Here is a 20155-nt window from a genome sequence, read left to right as displayed (position 1 = left end):
TAGTCTCGATGGGGAAGTTGGTTGCATCATTGTGGTGCCAGGGCAGATTTCTGTCTGGCAAGATCATACTCTACAAATGTTGAAGAGAATTAACCTGCTATAGCAACAATGTGTTGTATAGCATCACGCCAAGGTTATTTGCATTCTGAGAGGGGCAGTTGTCATCCATGATGAACATGTCTTTAAACAGACAGGCCTTCCCACTGATGAAGTGCAGCTTTGTTTTATCAAGGTTAAGCTTGAGGTAGGGGGGAAACATCCAGGCATGCAGAGATGTGTTTCACCCCCTGGGTGTTAATAGGGGGAAAAGAGAAAAATATCCAAGAGTCATCTGCAAAGCAATGATAGGATACATGCGAGGGTAGGACCAAGGCAAGTGACTTGGTGTCTAGAGAACACCAGTAGTAAGTGCCCGTGGGGCAGACACCGATCCTCTCCACGTCACCTAGGAGCAGCCCAGTTGGGTATAATCCAAAAGTGTGGTGAGCCAGCGACATCTGTATTCAAGAGGATGGAGAGTAGGATCTGTTTCACAGTGCACGGGTCCTTCTTGGAATGGTTTATGTGATCGTTCAGCAGTTCTGATTGAACGTGTTTTTTTGATTTTGATTTAAAAGGGGAGGTGTGTTATTAAGCAAATGGATTTCATACTCTTGGGGACTGATTAGCGATCCAAAGAATTCCCATACCATCACAACTGCCTACCAGAAAAATATATAATCTACCACAGGCAATGTGCTATTATAACACATAAATAATAGCATAACTACAAAAGTGTCATTAACAAATTAAATTACACAGTACCATCACTTAATACAGTATTGTACTGTACAGTATATGATTGAAGAAATTGTCAGATTTTTGGGCTAGGGCTTACCAAACTTGGACAACTGTTTAATAATATGAGGTCTGGGACATACCCTGTTCCCCTTCATTGCCTTGAATGTAGCCTATCCATTCCCCATTATAATTTGCACCTGTGTCTCGTTCAACCCCTATATAAGTGCTGTGTTTGCTGTCAGTCTTCGTGAGTTTTTTTTTTGTGTTTGCAACTCTACTGAGCCTTCTACTCCAGAGCGTTCCACTGTCTTAGCCTAGTTCTGTAAACAGCCTGTTTGGGTATCCTGACCTTTGCCTGCCTGTTGACCGCCTCTTTTGGATTACCCCACTTGTACCTCTGCCTCCTACCTACGTGCTTCGCCTGTTATCAACCCATCACCTGCCTGCTGACTTCGCTACAGCCTGCTTCTTTTGCACTACAATGTTTTCTCCATAATAAAAGGGCTCCTGCGCTTGGATCCATCCCTCCATCCATCTGTTTTGTGTGCAATCATTACAAATAATTTTTTTTTATTTAATTTTAAAAAATTGGATAACTTTTGCTGTTTCGTGTGCAATCATTACAAATAAAGTAGAACCTCGGATTCAGGAGGAACAGTGTGGTTTTCGTCCGGGCCGTGGAACACTGGACCAGCTCTATACCCTCTACGGGGTGTTGGAGGGTTCATGGGAGTTTGCCCAACCAATCCACATGTGTTTTGTGGATTTGGAGAAGGCATTCGACTGTGTCCCTCGCGGCATCCTGTGGAGAGTGCTTCGGGAATATGGGGTCCTGGGTCCTTTGCTAAGGGCTGTCAGGTCCCTGTACGACCGAAGCAGGAGCTTGGTCCGCATTGCCGGCAGTAAGTCAGACTTGTTCCCAGTGCATGTTGGACTCCGGCAGGGCTGCCCTTTGTCACCGGTTCTGTTCATAATTTTTATGGACAGAATTTCTAGGCGCAGCCAGGGGCCGGAGGGTGTCAGGTTTGGGGACCACACGATTTCGTCTCTGCTCTTTGCGGATGATGTTGTCGTGTTGGCCCCTTCTAACCAGGACCTTCAGCATGCACTGGGACGGTTTGCAGCCGAGTGTGAAGCGATGGGGATGAAAATCAGTACCTCCAAATCCGAGGCCATGGTCCTCAGTCGGAAAAGGGTGGCTTGCCCACTTCAGGTTGGTGGAGAGTGCCTGCCTCAAGTGGAGGAGTTTAAGTATCTAGGGGTCTTGTTCACGAGTGAGGGAAGGATGGAACGGGAGATTGACAGACGGATCGGTGCAGCTTCTGCAGTAATGTGGTCGATGTATCGGTCTGTCGTGGTGAAGAAAGAGCTGAGCCGCAAGGCGAAGCTCTCGATTTACCGGTCAATCTACGTTCCTACTCTCACCTATGGTCATGAGCTTTGGGTCATGACCGAAAGGACAAGATCCCGGATACAGGCGGCCGAAATGAGCTTTCTCCGCAGGGTGGCCGGGCGTTCCCTTAGAGATAGGGTGAGAAGCTCGGTCACCCGGGAGGAGCTCGGAGCAGAGCCGCTGCTCCTCCACATCGAGAGGGGTCAGCTGAGGTGGCTTGGGCATCTGTTTCGGATGCCTCCGGAACGCCTTCCAGGGAAGGTGTTCCGGTCCCGTCCCACCGGGAGGAGACCCCGGGGAAGACCTAGGACACGCTGGAGGGACTATGTCTCCCGGCTGGCCTGGGAACGCCTCGGTGTCCCCCCGGAAGAGCTGGAGGAAGTGTCTGGGGAGAGGGAAGTCTGGGCATCCCTGCTTAGACTGCTGCCCCCGCGACCCGGCCCCGGATGAAGCGGAAGAAGATGATGATGATGATGATGATAACTTTTGCTAAATGTTTGGCCAGAATGACCATCAGTTGATGTTAAGGTTTTGTCGGAGTCACCAAAACATTGGCCTTTTCGGGGTAAACACCTAACGTCTTTTAATTGTCCACTAAACACTCAGAGCACAGTCTACAGCTGTGCTAATGAAATAATACAACTCTACAACCCTACTTTGTATAGATTTCAAAATGTCTTCAAGTTCACCATCACCCTCCAGCAGAAAAGAGTGTGGTCAGAGATCGCCCTTTAAAAATACACACACCCTTCTAAAGTGCACTTCCTTGGCATACAGAGAGACATAGAGCTGTTCAATGGAATTCCCACCATAAAGACAGCTTTATTTTAGTATCCATTTCAAATGTGTAACCAAGTTCAAAGTTTTCTATGGCTCAAATCTGGGTTTTCCTTCTTTCTGCATAAAACCATGCATTTGTATGAGACACATTGTATTCGGTGACAAGGTCCAAACCTTTCACGTTAAGCTCATGATTTATAGTTAGGGCTCAGTCTTTCCACTGTTAAAAGACAAAGGATATCCTGAAGAGACCTTGGTCAGCCTACATGCATCAGTCAAACATAGTTAACAGTGCAAACTACTACTATTGTACTCACTCAAATGATTAAGGCTGCTATGAAGACATATCTGTTAACGTTGTATTCAGAAAGTAAGATAAGCAGGAAAATGCAAGGGTCCTCTACAGTGAAAATGCTTTTCCTTTTTGTGTTATCCAGAGTGTAGAAACAGCAACTGAAATGATACATTTCTTAGTAGGCAGCATATAGTTGGGATTATTAGGATTATAAATTCTGGCCTCATCAAGGAAGCCAATAGGGCTGAGAATTGCTATGGATGTTATGATATGACAGTGTTATGATGATTGCTCACCTTGTTGAAGAGGTAAAAGAGATTTATTTTAGAAACAATTAGAAAAAAGCTTTAAACAGTCATGGATACAAAAGCGCTGAAAACTGTTAACTTATTTTTGGAAACAAATAAGAACTAGTTATAAAGGAGAAATAATCAGAATCAGAAAAAGTTTTATTACCAAGTTTCACAACAAACTAGGAATTTGTTCTGGTCCGTTGATGTAGCAATTTTGTACAAAACAAATAAAAACAAATAAGAATAGTGGACTGAGCATAAAAACAGTAGATTGAGCCTCAATAAATTCCTAAAAAATATGAAGCTGCAGGAATTATATGAAATATGAAATATGAAGCTGCAAGAATTGTCCAGTTTACTGTTGTCTGTGTATGTGGGGAGGGCAATGGCTTTGTCTAGTTGAGGGTTATGTGTGTATGTGGGGAGCAGGATACAGTCAGTTTGACTCCGGGGGCATGTTCATGAGGCATACTGTTGTAGGAAAGAAACTGTTCTTGTGGCGAGAGGTTTTGGTCCTGACGGACCTCAACCTTTTACCAGAGGGGAGAGTTCTGAATTGTCCATTTCCAGGGTGAGATGGATCAGCCCCAGGTTTTAGTGCAAGTACCACAAATGAAAGGAACACTTACAGTACCTTCCCAGTATTCAGACCCCTTTCCGTTCTCCACATTTTGTTGTGTTGTTTTTTTGGCCAACAATCAACACACATTGAGAAAGCAAAGACATTTTCTTTTTAGAGTTTTTGTCCCGTTTAATGAACATAAACACCAAAATATCCAAGTTACATATGTATTCATACCCTTTGACATTCCTTTGACACTCCTAATAAGGCACATATGTATCCTGTTTCTTTTCATCCTCCTTGAGATGTTTCTAGAACTAGATTGGAACCCACCTGTAGCTAATTCAATTAATTGGTATGACTTACAAAGGCCCATATCTGCCTGTATAAGCTCCCACACTTCATAGTGAATGTCAGGTCAAAACCATGCCATTTAGAAATTATTCGTAGACCTCTGAGATGTGTCGAGGCACAGATCTGGGGAAGGTTTAACAAAATTGCTAAAGCAATGAAAGTCACCAGGAGCACAGTGGGATCCATCATGGTAAAACGGAAGAAGTTTAGAACCACTTAGACTCTTCCTAGAGCTGGCCGTTCTGCCAAACTAAGCAGCTAGGCAAGATGAGTCTTAAGTCAAAGTGGTGACCAAGAAACTTAACAGAGCTGGAGAGTTTCTCTGTAGTGATTAGAGAACCTGCCAGAAGGACAACCATCTCTGCAGCACTCCAACAATCAGGTATTTATGTATTGACTAGAAGCCACACCTCATTAAAAGGCATATGACATGACACATGGAGTTAGCTAAATGCCATATAAAGATTTGCTGGTCTGATGAGAACAAAATCGAACTTATAGGTTTTAATGCCAAGAGCTTTGTCTAGCAAAAACAAGGTACCACTCATCACCTGGAGAGTATCATCCTTACGTTGAAGCATGGTGGTGGAAGCATCATGCTATGAAGATGCTTCTCAGCGGCAGGGACCAGGAAATTGGTCGTGGATTGGGGAAAGGATAAACAGAGGAAAATAAAAATAGTATGAGGTACTAAAAGAAAACCAAATCCAGAGCACACAAGATTTCAGCACATCAACAACACGAAGCACACAAGCGAGACAGTTCACTGATTCTTCGCATCCCATCTGGCAAAGCTTGAGAGTATCAGAAAGGAAGAAACTACCCAAATCCAGGTGTGCAAAGCTGGTAACAGAATAACAAAGAAGACTCTTAGCTGTGATTGCTACTGAATAAAGGGTCTGAAGTCATTTGGGCAACTTTCTTACATCAATATTTGTGGTATATAAATTATATTTGTGTTTACTGGTGATTCTGATTCTGATGTTTTAGGTCAGAAGAACCGCTTAGTCTCTATACTCTTTGCTTATACTTTGCATCCATGTCAAAACCACAAATAACTAATTGGTCAGTTTACAATACGTACTGAGATATACCTTCACTAGGAAAGATTTGTTTGTAGCATGTGGATGCATATACCTCACCATGTCATTGTGATAGACAATAGTACATGAATACCATGTCTTGTAAAAAAAAGTATGAGGCTCCATCTACTGAAGCCACCAGACAAGAATGGTGAGTTGGAGGATTTGTCCTATGGATCTGAGTGAGATTTGTGTGAGCCCTGTGGAATTCAAGGCATCCTAAAGAAAGCATCAACCAAGTACCCCTGGGGAGAAAACTGGGCAGGCTTCTTAGTCTGCTAAAGTAATATACTGTATGTAATAAATAATATGCAGTTGCACAAACGCTTTTATCCAAAGAATTTACAAACATGTAGTATGGGTGGCCCCAGGAATCAAACACATAAGCCTTGCTTTGCAAGCACCACGCTCTACCAACTGAGCAATACAGGACCATTGAGGGCTAAGATGTAAGGGACTGTGGTAGTCAGAATACAAGATTTAACCACTATCTGTGAGAATACTTTCCAGCCGGATGGTTCGAGTGCTTCTATGAAACCTGGCCCCATTCCATTTTCTTACAAGCTATAGGAGATTTGTGGTCTCGAAGACAGTTTTTCATCCCGAAGGAGTTTTTCAACGTCCTTAATTCAACTGTTCATGTTGAGCTATCTAATCAAGTATGTTTTGCAATATTAAAGTAATTTTGAGCGATTTAACCAAGTGTGAAGTGCATATCTTCCAGTTTCACAGCACTGGAGCCGATCATGGGAGCCAGAGCAGCCCAGCTGGAGGCAGACCCAATGTTAAAGGAAAACAAGACTCTCAGAACACAAAGTGAATTGAATACCACAGAACAGTGACCAACTGTTTAGCCAACTAAGCTGTCTTACATTCAGGATATGGCCTGTCCCTCACAGAGTAAGCACAGCGACTTAATAGAATGAAAGAAAGTTCATCCAAACACCAGCAGGCTAGTTGACATTTTCAATCTATGACTACTGCTGAATTGTTGCCAAATCCTTTTTCCATATTATCTATGCATTTCTTTTGGGACATTCTATAAGTCTGAGACTAAACATAGTACCATCTAACAGTATAGTTTCTTTGACACAGACCTAAAAGAATTGTCACTCGGTTAATTGAACTATAAAGTCTGACTGATGTGTGCCTCAAAGTATATCAGGAACATGAACTTTGAATTTGATGCCAGCAACACATTTCTAACAAGTTGGGGACAGAGGCAACAAAAGACTAGAAAAGTTGTGTAATGCTAAAAATTATAAAAAGATGAGATGAAAAAACAGACATGATTCTGAAGTGGAAATCATTGCATGGGCTCACAAACTCATCCGAAAACCATTGTCTGTGAATAAAGTACATCTTTACATCCACAAATGCAAGTTAAAACTACATCATGCAAAGACGAAACAAGACCCAGAACCGCTTTCACCTTCTATGGGCCCAAGCTCATTTAAGATGGACTGAAGCAAAGTGGAAAACTGTCTTGTGGTCTGAGAAATAAAAATTTGAGAATTATGGAAGCTGTGTCCTCCAGACTAAAGAAGAAAGGAGCCATCCAGCTTGTGATGGTATGGGGGTGCATTAGTGCACATGGCATGGGGGACTTGCACATCTGTGAAGGCACCATTAATGCTGTACATTATATACAGGTTTTGGAGCAACATATGCTGCCATCCAGACAATGTCTTCTTCAGGGAAAGCCTTGCTTATTTCAGCAAGACAACGCCAAACCACATTCTGCACGTATTACAACAGCATGGCTCCGTAGTAAAAGAGTCCAGGTGCTAAACTGGCTAGTCTGCAGTCAAGACCTGTCACCCATTCAGAACATTTGGCGCAGTATGAAACAAAAAATATGATAGAGGAGACACCAAACTGTTGAGCAGCTGAAACCCTATATCGAGCAAGAATGGGAAAACATTTAACTTTCAAAACTACAGCAATTGGTCTCCTCAGTACCAAAACACAGAGAATTGTTAAGAGGTGATGCAACACAGTGGTAAACATGCCCCTGTCCCATATATTCTGAAGAATGTCGCTGGCATCCAATTCTAAATGGGTATGTATTTTTCCAAAAACAATACCCTTTCTCAGGTTCACCATTTGATATGTTGTCTTTGTACTATTTTCAGTAAAATATTGGGATAAATGATTTGCACATCATTGCATTCTGTTTTTATTTGCATTTTACACAGCGTCCCAACTTTTCTGGACACAGGATTGTAGAAACAGATTGTTATTGTTTATTTATTCAACCTGTATTTAGTGAGGAAAATCAGAGGGTAAAGTCAACTATAATAACACATTGTTATCCTGTGTTTAGGTGAGGAACTCCAGGACTATGGAGCTACAATGGTTTAAGTGGACATGTTGCGAAGTTATTCAGGACCTGCAGTGGAAAGTCCAACTTATCATTTTTTGTGTGTGTTTGTGTTAAACACCTCTTTTCACACTCATACCTCCCCATCCATACATACACACCCTGAGCTTATACACACTCTAACACAGTGTTGATTATTTTCTGCAAAACAGGATCACGTCACTGGAAACAGACATGGTCCCCACTCAGTGAAACGTATGTAGGCTACACCTGATTAGGTTTCAAAAGTATGCAGCCATAAGCCTCTACAAGCCACCTTACAGAAAACCTTACAGTACAACCTAAACATAATGTTTGCACACTGACTACAGCTTCACATAAGGGGCAGTACAGATAGAGCCTTGGGTCATGTTTACAGTAGGAGATGTGATTTTATTTTACACAAAAAAAGAGACAAGAAAAGCAGGAAAAGCAGATGTTTCTGTGTCTATGGCATCAGTCTGCTTGGGACTCCCCAATATAATTTATGGGAGCATCTTACCGCTACTATAGGATGTGCCCTGACCTGCTGAATGAATTCCCTAGGTGAGTATATACAGAAATCAGGCTTCAATATGTTCCTGTGGTGCAAGGTAGAGACAGAATGGCCAGTGATTGCTTTAGCTCACAGTTTAGCAGGATAGCTTGGTTAGCATTGCTAACAATTGAAAACAATCAAAAATTCTAAATCAGTGTTTGAATGCCTAGGATTTCAAGTTAGCGGTGTTGATGTTGACTACTGGCTAACTCACTGCAGGGCATCAGAGGGAGTAGAGTACAGTTCTTACTGCAGTCCATGTCACACCCACAGAACCCAGCTGCGTAGATACTATCAAAAACACTCCCACCATGAGGTCAGCTCACTACACCGTCCAGATATGTAATGGACAGATGGGGTGGAGGACTGCTGAGAACACAGCCCCCTGTGGTACATCACAATTTCAATAGTATTAAAAATGGAAATTACTCAAAGTTAATATGAGATCATAGGACTCTTTATCTTGATTAAATCTTAATATAGTAAAACTCTAGTGGATTATAGTGCACGGGAAATGAATGTGGTTAAATGAAAAAAAGGTCAGCAAAACTAATTTGGATGAAGGGAGACTCAGAGGCAAGTAGGAGTTCATAAAGCACAACTTGGACAGAGTTCACATAGAATTATTGCTTGGAATCCTATTGGGAGAACATTCCTAAGATTTCAATCCTGATCAAACAAGCAGTAATACATACCCAACAGCACACCGAACACACAGCCAGTCAATATCAATTAACAGGTTTACACTGTGTGTTTGTTTTAGGGATATCAATCTGGTCAAAGGACAAATACTGTATTTCTGTCCTAATCCTTCATGGAGATCCCAGATCCTGGACCCAGTTAAACCAGTCACGTCAACCTGACCTCAATTTCACACCTAACGGACTAACAATGTTGTACTCTGCTGCACTCTGGTGGTTGTAAAAAATAAATGACAAAATATTTATAATTACTATTAAATGAAGCAATAGCTTTCATTCCCTTTCATTGCCCAAAGCTCCTACCTGACACCTCCCCGCCACACAGATGGACGTCTCATTCCGGCCACATGGCGTCCCATCAATAACCCGGTCCGACTGACGCACATAGAAGCGGAAACCGATAGCACGACAGTTCAGCTCACAATGCTGGTCCCCAGGAACTGTGATAGAGGAAGGAATAATTCTATTGTGATAGTGAGTATAACAAACTCCCTCACCTGTATACTCTCTGGTAGTGTGCCTGGCTGGATTGGGACAATGAGGGGAATTGGCCAAATCAATTTGGAAGTCTCACCCAGTTGATTACATTAAAATGTTGGAAGCCCTCATTGGCACTGTTCATGCTAAAACATCCTTTTGGCCACCAGAGGCGTATTTAAAACATTTTTGCAATTACCAGTGGTGAGTAAACCTCATGTCTGAATTACACGTTGAGTGTGTCTTAGCTGTATATGGTGGAAGATAACACCAGGCTACAGTCAAGGATTCAGAGAAAGCTAATTAAATGCCTCGTAAACCATTACCAAGGGGAGTTACAAGATTTGCTCCTCTCTGATAATCAATTAGTGCCAATTAGACAAACAGATCTCTGGATGTAACTTTTATGTGTGAGGAAAGAAAATGCCCTCCAGGCTTGAAAACAACTTGGCTGGCAGTTGGATGGGTGAACGTAACATGAGGTTTGTAACCCAATTTACTAGGAATTCACTCACACTGTTTTAAATATTACCTCATTAGGTTAAGATGACAGCTATGACAGCTAAGCAGCAGTACGGAGTACAAAAAATATATACTAGTGTGACAGATTACTGAATTTAATTTGAAGTGTTTTTAGTTAGTTTCTCCTTGCAATTTAGCTCAGGATAATTAATTCATTTGGACGATGCTAATAATGCTAATTGCAGGATGGGACAGATGTGAATAATGGCTTGTTGTGAAAAATGACTCAATGGGCCTTCAAGAACAACTCAGAGTAAGTGTTATTTTTCACCCAAATATGAATCTAGGTTGAACCATCACATTGATACATATTTAAGTTCTTTAATCTCATGTTGTTCAATGCCGTGTTATAACTGCTCGTGCAACATTTAGCTGCAAAGACAAGCAACCAAGCCCTCCTTCTAGTTCTTTGAATAGTCTCTCACATCGCTGTGGAGGAATTCTGGTCAACTCTTCAATGCAGAACAGTTATACCTCCAAAATGTTTGTAAGATTCAGAGAGGAGGGGTTCAGCATGAATGGTTCATTTCACATCCTATCATAACTCCTCACATGAGTTTAGGTCTGAACATTGACTAGGTCATTCCAAAACGATTGTGATTCTGATGTAGAATTGCTTATGTGTTTGGATTATTGTTCTATGTCAGCTCACGGAAGGATTGTCCTACATAATCTCCTAGAATTCTGTGACACACGGCAGAATACATGGTTCAATGAATGATGACATGTCATTCAGGACCTGAGGTAGCAAAGTGTCTCTAAACCACCACACAGCTGGGATACAGTATCTCACAAAAGTGAGTATACTCCTCACACTTTTGTAAATATTTGATTATATCTTTTCATGTGACAACACTGAAGAAATGACACTTTGCTACAATGTAAACTAGTGAGTGCACAGCTTGTATAACAGTGTACATTTGCTCTCCCCTCAAAATAACTCAACACACAGCCATTAATGTCTAAACCGCTGGCAACAAAAGTGAGAACTCCATGCCCAAGAGGGTTATATATTGTATATAAGACCTAGATCACCAATAAGCCATGTCACAATTAGGGTTAACTGCCTTCCTCAAAGGCAGCACAGCAGATTCCTCACCTTGTTTGCTGTGGGATTTGATCTACCAAAATTCAGTTTGCTGTCTTGACACTTAAAAACTAAGTCACTTGCTGTCCACATTCAGCAGTTTTGCTGAGACATTACAGGTTACAGAACTATATACTCGGGTGCTTACATTGCCTCACAACATGGATAAATAGTGACAACAGCACGGCAATGTGAAAAACATGAAAAGACCCGGCCATACCTTCATTGAAAGGCTCCCACTCGTATAGTCGACCCATGAAAGGACGGCTGTTGTAGGAAGAACACTGTACTGCTCTGATGTGTCCACTAGCCGGAGGACAGGCCTGGACAGACAGACAGATGAATGGGGTGATTGTGTGTCCATTGGCCCACATAGTCCAAACGTGCACAGCAAAATCCCCGCCTTAATATCCCGGTGGAAGCAGTTTTGGTGTTGATGATGTGTTACTGTGTGTAATGTACTGTTTCTGAAAAATAAACATGGTGTTCATTCAGTGTTGCCTGCTTCAAAATGTACTGGTTCCCCATTAACTGATTCCATAGCGACAGTGTTCGTTGGGTCTGACAAGAAACAAACGAAACATTAAAACATACACACATTTGGGGAAAACATTTCCATATATATTCATTTGTTAGTGTTAACAAAGGTACCACTCCCCAGAAATGCTGATCAGTATTGTATATTTCCCAGCATTCTTCATTACAGTGACATTTCAATTTCAGTTTTATTTCTATATAATCTCAGTTAACACAGAACTAACGTATCATGCAATTGGACAGATGGTAGATTTCTTGAGACCTGGGCTGAAACAAAGAACTCCAGCTTCTCAATTTTAAAATTACCGGCAAGTCTACAGAGACTTGCCATCTGAAATTTGAAAGATGCACAGTATATCTTTATATAATCCAATCTGTTATTCATAACTTTTCTCACCAGTTACTGAAATTGTTTCTCCAGTGATGAAGTCATAACTGTTATTCATTACCTTCCAAATGTAGACTGCATTTGATTAGATTCCAATTGTTGGAAATCTTTATACTGGAATTATATTTCATTCTAAAATAACCCAAAAAAATTGACTAAGCTAGAATACTAAGAAATTCAGAAAAGGCTTTACAAGAACTGTAAAACTTGGGTCACATGCATAACTCCAATTCAAAAGTGTTATCAGTAAATACTGTACCTTTCATGCTTATGTTGTCACATTATAATTAGAGTTATAAGTTGTGTTGTCACCCAACATAGTGTTCAATATCTACACCAACAGTGTCAGGAAATGTACCCATAAATGAAATCTACCCATAAAAGGGTAGCAATTGTGCTCATCCAATCCTCTCTGGTGGTCTGGTGCTATGTTAACAGTGTTACATTTACCAACTGGCATTTGCTGTGTGGCCACATTCAGTATTCCCTGAGGTAAATTCCAGACTTCATGTCTGTCCACTATATATGTCTCTTTCTCGACACATTTTGTCTTCCTTTATCTTTCCTGTAGTGGTTCAGCTTTGTGTTATAGTGAGTGATTATCACAAGTGATGACTATCACCTCTGTAGGATAATTATCCCCCGGAGCTGAGCTTATTCTTACATTGGTGTTGCAGATCCTGTACTGGTTGTATTCTCCCGAACAGGCGGAATTGGGCAGGGGGTTATAAGGTCGTCCTTGGGGCTGCTGAGCTGTTGAGGTCGGGTTGTAAGAGGGCTGCGGCTCCTGCCTGGTTTGGAGGTGCATCTGTCCAGGCTGGTAGAGTGAGGAAGACCAGGCTGGGTTGGAGTTAGCCTGGGATTGAGGGGTTGAGTTAGAACTAAGATTAGGCCTGGGCCGGGCCTGAGAAACTGGGATCTGGCTATGGACCGGGCTGTAGCTGTGGACACGCGGGTTGTTATAAAGCGGACGCCGGTGGTTTGGCCTGTAGCCTCCGTGCCTGCTTGTTGACAGGCTGGAGTCAGAGATTGGGGAGCGTCTTTGTTTGTGGGAGGGAGCTTTCCCTGTCCCTTCGGTCCCAGATGTCAGACCTGTGTCCGTCTGGAGTGGCACAACGTAAGGCATCTTCCCGAATCCATACTTCCCTGGGGTGATCTGACTGTCAGTGTCACCGCCCCTCCTGAGAAAACACACAAACACACAAAGAGACAAAACACACATGCTGGTTTTATAGCCAGGGGAGATTGTCTGGATGAAATTTCTCCACTTATAATAATTGTTTACGCTCGAAATGTGTTGACTCTTGCATAGTGAATCACAGCCAACAAAATGTCAGACACAAAACACGATTGCAAATTACAGATGGATGGTAGTGACAGCAAGCTAGCACAGAGAGGAGAGCGCCTTTGTTGTGATTTGACGGCTTGGATTCCTACGCCAACAATCCCCCATTACTCAACTGTCAGTGCTATTTATTTAAAGGCTTTTTAACTCAAGCACACAGGAAGGCCAAGCACCAGACGAGCCATTGACTCCATCCATAAAAGAATAGCTTTACACCGAAGGGGGTGCTAACGGCCACGGGGTGTCGGGGCCACACAGAGACACGTTTAGACCAGGCTGCTCAGCATGCAGGGCATTAAACAGAGGCCACGTTGAGGCACACACACAGGCCCTTGTCTGGATGGTGTGATGGACACAGTACCTGCGTCCAGTCTGGGCCTGAGCCTCGCTTGCACTCTGCTGGCCCCTGACTCCCTCTCTGTGGGCCTGGCCCACGGTGTCAGAGTGCAGTGGTCTCCCAGGGCTGTTGTGGCGTAGTGGGACAGTAGACTTCTGGGCAGACGCTCTGCGGCCTGGCTTCTGGTGGGGGTGCCGTTGCTGGTGACCACCCGGCCTGGAGGGGTAGGCAGCTGCAGCCAAGGAGGGAGTGTAGGATGGCAGACAGGGGCGGACCTGTTCCTGGACCCCTCCCCCACAGGAGAGGGAGCAGGAGGTCCAGGGCCCCCAGGAGCCCCAGGAGCCCGGAGCCCGACCCTGTTCTCCACCGGCCTCCTGCTGCTGGGGCTCTGCCCTCTGCGGAACCTTCAGTAGCACAGACATCCTGGGTTAATGCCCCAAAGCATGGACAGCATGGCACAGACATCCTGGGTTAATGCCCCAAAGCATGGACAGCATGGCACAGACAGCACCGTAATGCCCAGGACAGGCAAAACAAAGTAGTGGATTACATTAGGGGGCTTCGGAGAAGACATTCTTATGAAAGACTCAAAGCCAATAAGCTCATGTCATCATCGACTGTTTCCTCTTTCCCTAGCTTTCTATATACGAGCTTCTGTTGATGGCAGATAAAGCCTAGATTTGGCTGATTAAAGGATATTTTCCTCTCCCACTGCTTACTACTGACTATCTGTATTACCTCAGTTTACATTCGGCGTAACACTGCCAGAAACATATTACCGCCTTAGTGTAGCTATTATTGCACTCTCTGTCTGAGGACCCTGCCAGTCCCAACCCTGAGCCAGCCAGCTCAACCTGATGAGCTGCAAAAAAGAAAATCCAGCTGTTAAACAGACACTTTATCTCTATTCATCCAAACCTAACACATTCATCCAAAGCTAACACATGCACACTCAGCCACCCAATTGCTTTTAGAAGACTATTAGAGAATAAACAAACAGTAGGAAGAGTTGGCAGATTGGTCTCCTCGTGTCTATCACCAATGTGAGGCTATTCACAGAGCACTCAGACCACCTCCTCATCCATTGTAACTCTACTGTCTCCACATTCTCCAGGGTCAGCCATGGGTCAAACAGCTGGACTCCTGGGAACGTACAGGACCAACAGACCAACTATCTCCCAGAAAGGAATGTCCTGTTAGACAATTGTTTGTGATTGGACAGTTTGCCTGCAGAGTTTAATCTTGGCTCATCATTTCCACATCTCTTCTTTCTCTTCTCCACCTCTTTCACTCTCATATCCTTCCTCTCTCTATCAATGCACCAAGTCTCATATCACCCCTTTACTGCTGACCTTCATGAGGTGGCATTGCTGACAGCTATCATGACCGTGCCTTTTAACTGTAACTGTTCCACTAGCTAACAGATTCACGCCCAGGTAGGAGGCCTCATCTCTCCTTCATTACGGACTGATTGCATGTTAATATGGATCAGGATGGACGGGTGCTGTATTTAAAGGCTTACTATAAAATACACGTAATTGACCAAGAATGAGAGTGATGGTGTTGCATCAGGTGACCTAGCCTCCACAATCCCCTGACGTCAACCCAATTGAGATTTGGGATTTGGGATGAGTTGGACTGCAGAGTAAAGGAAAATCTCCCAACATATATAAGTGCTCAGCATATTTGGGAACTTCTTCAAGACATTTGGAAAAGTATTCCAGATGACTACCTAATGAAGCAGGTTAAAAGAATGCCAAGAGTGTGCAAAGGAGTCATCAAGGCAAAAGGTTGGTACTTATAATAAAATATGAAATGTATGTTGATTTCTTTAACACCATTTTGTTTACTACAGGATTCCTTATGTCTTATTTCATAGTTTTGATGTCTTCACTAATATTCTTGTGGAATACAGTGAAAATAAATAAATAAATTGAACGAGTAGGTGTAGCCAGCCTTTTGACAGTTTGTGCTCTTCAGTTCCTCTGTTAACTGAAGAGCGCTAATTGGCTACTGCCATAAATCAGAAGGGAAAATAATGCAGTTCAGATTCTGAGAATGTGAGCCAACCAGCGCAGGCTTATAAAGCCAGAGTAAAGTGATTCCCGGACTGCAAAAACATGAGGGAGGTCCATCACGCTGGGCTTAGGGATGTCAAACAGTCCATACACATGTTAAAACCAAGTTACCATGTTCCCATACTCAGCACTCAACCCCACCTCTACTCCCCTCTCCTGACCCCAGCCTCCACTCACCTTCCTATGGTCTGTGGTAAGCTGGCAGACCAGGGGATTGGGTCTGACCAGCAGTAGAAGCAGGGAAACTCTTCATGTAACAGACAGAAGACACATTACTATAATACATATGCTACTGTTTAAACAGAGAATGATCACTGTAATCAAAAAGTAATGTATAATGCATGAAAAGAAACTGGCAATAGTCTATCCATCATAAAGATAACTAGTTTGAAAGAAACAAATGGGATCTCACCTTAGAATCCCGACAAAGATTTCCTTCATAGCTTTTAGACTTTACAGGCTACAGTTCCTAAAGGACATTGGAAGACATTTTGACATTGACAACAGAAATAGAGAAGTAGCATTAGTCAAAACTGTTTCTTTTAGAGCAAAAAGGCCAAGTGAGTCATTTAGACTCAAATATAATTCAAAATGTAAATATCTCTGCCATTTTCAAAGATCCATGCCCTTCCCTCCTTAACTTCTCCTAGGTAAGTCTATTTAAAAATACTACTTCAGTGTAAAAACAAGTTTAAAACCCATAGTAGTACCAGAAATTACCAGGTTGTAACCTCTAGATGGTGCTGTTTTTGCTAAAACAGCTCATTCTTTTTTGTTAGAGGTTGCCTGTTACTGATCAAATACAAATAAACCATTATGGCTTTGATTCATAATGAGGAAGGAGCAGCCTCTTTAATTGGCCACAGCTGAAGTTGGGTATTACCCAGATAGAGGAATAGGTTTATGGGTTTTTAGGTTCATGTGATGGGACAGGAGGACACATAAAATGTTTGAAAGCAAGAACTAGCCTCCAACAACTTCTGGAAAAATTAATTCACACTGCAAGAGAAGTGCATGGAATTTGTATGGAAGAACAACAGGACATTGAATATTTTGCACAAAAAACACAGTGAAAGATACTTGACCACCAGAACCCACAGCTTTAGGAAGCCACAGCTTCAGGAAGCTACAGCTTCAGGAACTCACAACTTCAGGAAATTACAGTTTCAGGAACCCACAACTTCAGTAAATCAGCTTTCAGAGCTCACAACTTCAGGGATTCACAGCTTCAGGAACCCACAAACTCAGGGACTCACAGCTTCAGGAACCCACAGCGCCAGGAACTCACTGCTTTAGGAACCAACCGCTTCCATTCCTTTGTTCCACTTCACAAAAGCACCATAGGTGCAAAAAGAGATTCCTGTGGCACAGATCAAGTCATTACGTTTGACACAGTCCTTGGGAAACCCAAGGAAACATACATTGGTAAATGTGCATGCATCTGAATTATTAGTGTGCTGCTATGGAATAGCAGATACTCTGGACGATGTAAACATGAACATACAGGTGAAATTCATACATTCAATTAATTCAGCTAGGCAATATTTCGGCCAAATAAAAGCATGCTCCACACCATTATTAAGGCACCAATCATTACACGCACCAGTATCCTTTGGTGCATGTATTGGTAACTACATTGCAATAGTTGGATTGGTCTGTTGTCACTGACAGATAACTGATGCTGTATGATGGCTATTAGGGTGGGCTTGGTTTAAGGTGCACCGGACTTGTTGACGCTATATTTCACCATTGAATCGTCATGGCCATTAACTTGGTGTGAATTATATGATAGGTACGTATTCAATTTAATGTGAATCCTATACATTAATATGGCCAATTTGGAAGCAATCAAATAGCTGCATTTTTCACAAATCAAATTACATTTCAACAAAATAATGTAGACCTAATGCTCACATTACCAGTTTTCAACAACAAAAAACATTATAAATATCATGGATTGGTGAAATTACAAGGAATTACATGCCTTTTTGAAATATCATGACACCCAGTAACGTATTACTACAACAAAATTCTTGTTTTGTCGTTTAGAAAATATATGTCTCTCTTAGAAGGTTTGAATCGAAATTAATCCACATTGGCAGGAACGGCAGTCTAACGAGTCTTGGCCTTTTTAATGTCCTCTGGTACAATCCATAATGCTTCCATAATGCTATGTCTGAAAAGCTTGTAATTAAATATATAATATTCAAATAATTATAGCTTCTTGAATTATGAAACAATTCGAAATAATATTGAGTTAAGGCAAACAACATCACACTTGCAAGCATGTCTGTTTCGGTGCCAATGTATAAACAAAAAGAAAGTTGGAAGGGATTTGGATGGAAAATGTTAGCGAACTGTCCTGGTGCCAATAAAATAACACTTTCGAAATCTGTCCTATAATTATACTAATCTGTCGACAAACGAAAACATTATAATTACAAATAAGATTCAATTACAATAATTTCAATAATGTCATCAGTTGCATTATTCATTATATGAGTAGCCTAGGATTAGATTAGGTAAACTTTTTTTTTTATCTTTAAAACGTAGATTGATATGTTCATACCATATATGTTTGTTTTTCTCCCGTGATGTAAATGCTTCTCATTGGTAAATTGTGGCACCTCGAGATTCATATGCGTAACAGGTATCAATCGAGCGCGGAGTTCTGTCCAGTTTCAATCCAATTGGGTTCAGTCCAGGTTTAAAACGTTACTTCCAAAGAAACAGTAATCCTTATCAAATTCTGTATTCTGTAGAAGCGCTGGTCAACATGTTAGGGTAGTTCACTCGCTGTCGTCTAGAAACAAAATTCTACTGAGTGAACGCAAGCCATTGGGGAACGACGGAGAAAAAACTTTCTGCGCCCCCTGCCTCTCGCTATATCCACTGTACAAAATAGAACAGATTTCTCTTCATATATTTTTAATAAAAGCTTTATTAACTATTAAAACCGGGATCCTTCATTTTAATAATAATAACAATACTACTCCTGTGCTTTATAAAAAGATTAGGGATGGGTCAGGATGGGTCTCAAATTCATAGACAGTGCTAAGAAAGGAAGGCTTCACAATCTATGATTTCAGCATGTTAGTTTTAATCATGTTTTGAGGCTATACCGTTTAAAATGTTGTTAGTAAAACACATTTACATTTGGGGTTCTAACAGGATATGTGTGTATATATATATATATGTATATATACACATAGTGTAGACCTAATGCTGGTCTACACTCTGGGTGCATTAATATGTGTGTGTATATATATATATATATACACACACACATACATACATGTATATATATATATATATATATATACACACACACACACACACACAGACACACATATCTTGTTAGAACCCCAAATGTAAATTTATATATACATGATATATATACATTTATCAGCCATTATGACTAGCATCACTGCCTCCGCCTGCTTATCTTCTTCCCATAGTGCATCCTGGTGCCATGTGTTCTCCAGGTAAGCGACACACACGCACCCGGCCATCAAAGTGATGAAAAATAAAATGTGATTCAGCAGACCAGGCCACTTTCTTCCATTGCCATGTGGTCCAGTTCTGATGCTCACTTGCTTATTGTAGGCACATTCGGCAGTGGACCGGGGTCAGCATGGGCACTTTGACTGGTCTGCGGCTACGCAGCCCCATACGTAACAAACTGCGATGCACTGTGTGTTCTGACACCTTTCTGTCAGTACCAGCATTTTAACCTTTTCAGCAATTTGAGCTACAGTAGCTCGTCTGAAGAATGTCATAGTCCATACTTCAGGAGTGAGAGGGTGGTAGTGACTAACCAGGAGGACTTCACTCAGACATTGTACAGCAGTAGGGAACATATTTTATTTATTATGTGATCTTACACATACAGTTAGATGTATATATATATATATATATACAGTGGGGAGAACAAGTATTTGATACACTGCCGATTGGGCAGGTTTTCCCACTTACAAAGCATGTAGAAGTGAGTGACGGAATCAAAAAAATATTATCCAGAAAATCCCATTGTATGTTTTTTAAGTAATTAATTTGCATTTTATTGCATGACATAAGTATTTGATACACCATAAAAAAGCAGAACTTAATATTTGGTACAGAAACCTTTGTTTGCAATTACAGAGATCATACATTTCCTGTAGTTCTTGACCAGGTTTGCACACACTGCAGCAGAGATTTTGGCCCAGATCCTTCAGGTTTCGGGGCTGTCGCTTACAGACTAC

At 41.9% G+C, this 20155-nt stretch overlaps 1 protein-coding gene across 3 annotated transcripts in view; it reads right to left on the bottom strand.

Moving 5' to 3' along the window:
• Positions 1-18770, bottom strand: part of LOC105015393 (thrombospondin type-1 domain-containing protein 4) — a 70254-nt gene extending 51484 nt beyond the window's left edge. The window contains exons 1-8 of one of the 3 annotated variants that reach the window (XM_010878530.4): positions 18481-18770; positions 17010-17271; positions 16324-16380; positions 16089-16158; positions 13858-14237; positions 12816-13332; positions 11447-11549; positions 9444-9580 (exon numbers count right to left, since the gene is read on the bottom strand). In XM_010878530.4, coding sequence (XP_010876832.1) covers positions 9444-9580; positions 11447-11549; positions 12816-13332; positions 13858-14237; positions 16089-16158; positions 16324-16352 — 1236 coding nt within the window. In that variant the 5' untranslated portion in view covers positions 16353-16380; positions 17010-17271; positions 18481-18770. The remainder of the gene's footprint in view (positions 1-9443; positions 9581-11446; positions 11550-12815; positions 13333-13857; positions 14238-16088; positions 16159-16323; positions 16381-17009; positions 17272-18480) is intronic. The other 2 variants (XM_010878521.4, XM_010878540.4) reach the window with 2 other exon arrangements.
• Positions 18771-20155: the final 1385 nt, after the last annotated feature.

This window comes from Esox lucius, chromosome 2 (genome assembly GCF_011004845.1).
Source record: "Esox lucius isolate fEsoLuc1 chromosome 2, fEsoLuc1.pri, whole genome shotgun sequence".
Taxonomy (NCBI): Eukaryota; Metazoa; Chordata; class Actinopteri; order Esociformes; family Esocidae; genus Esox; species Esox lucius.
This window is presented reverse-complemented; position numbering and strand designations above follow the sequence as displayed.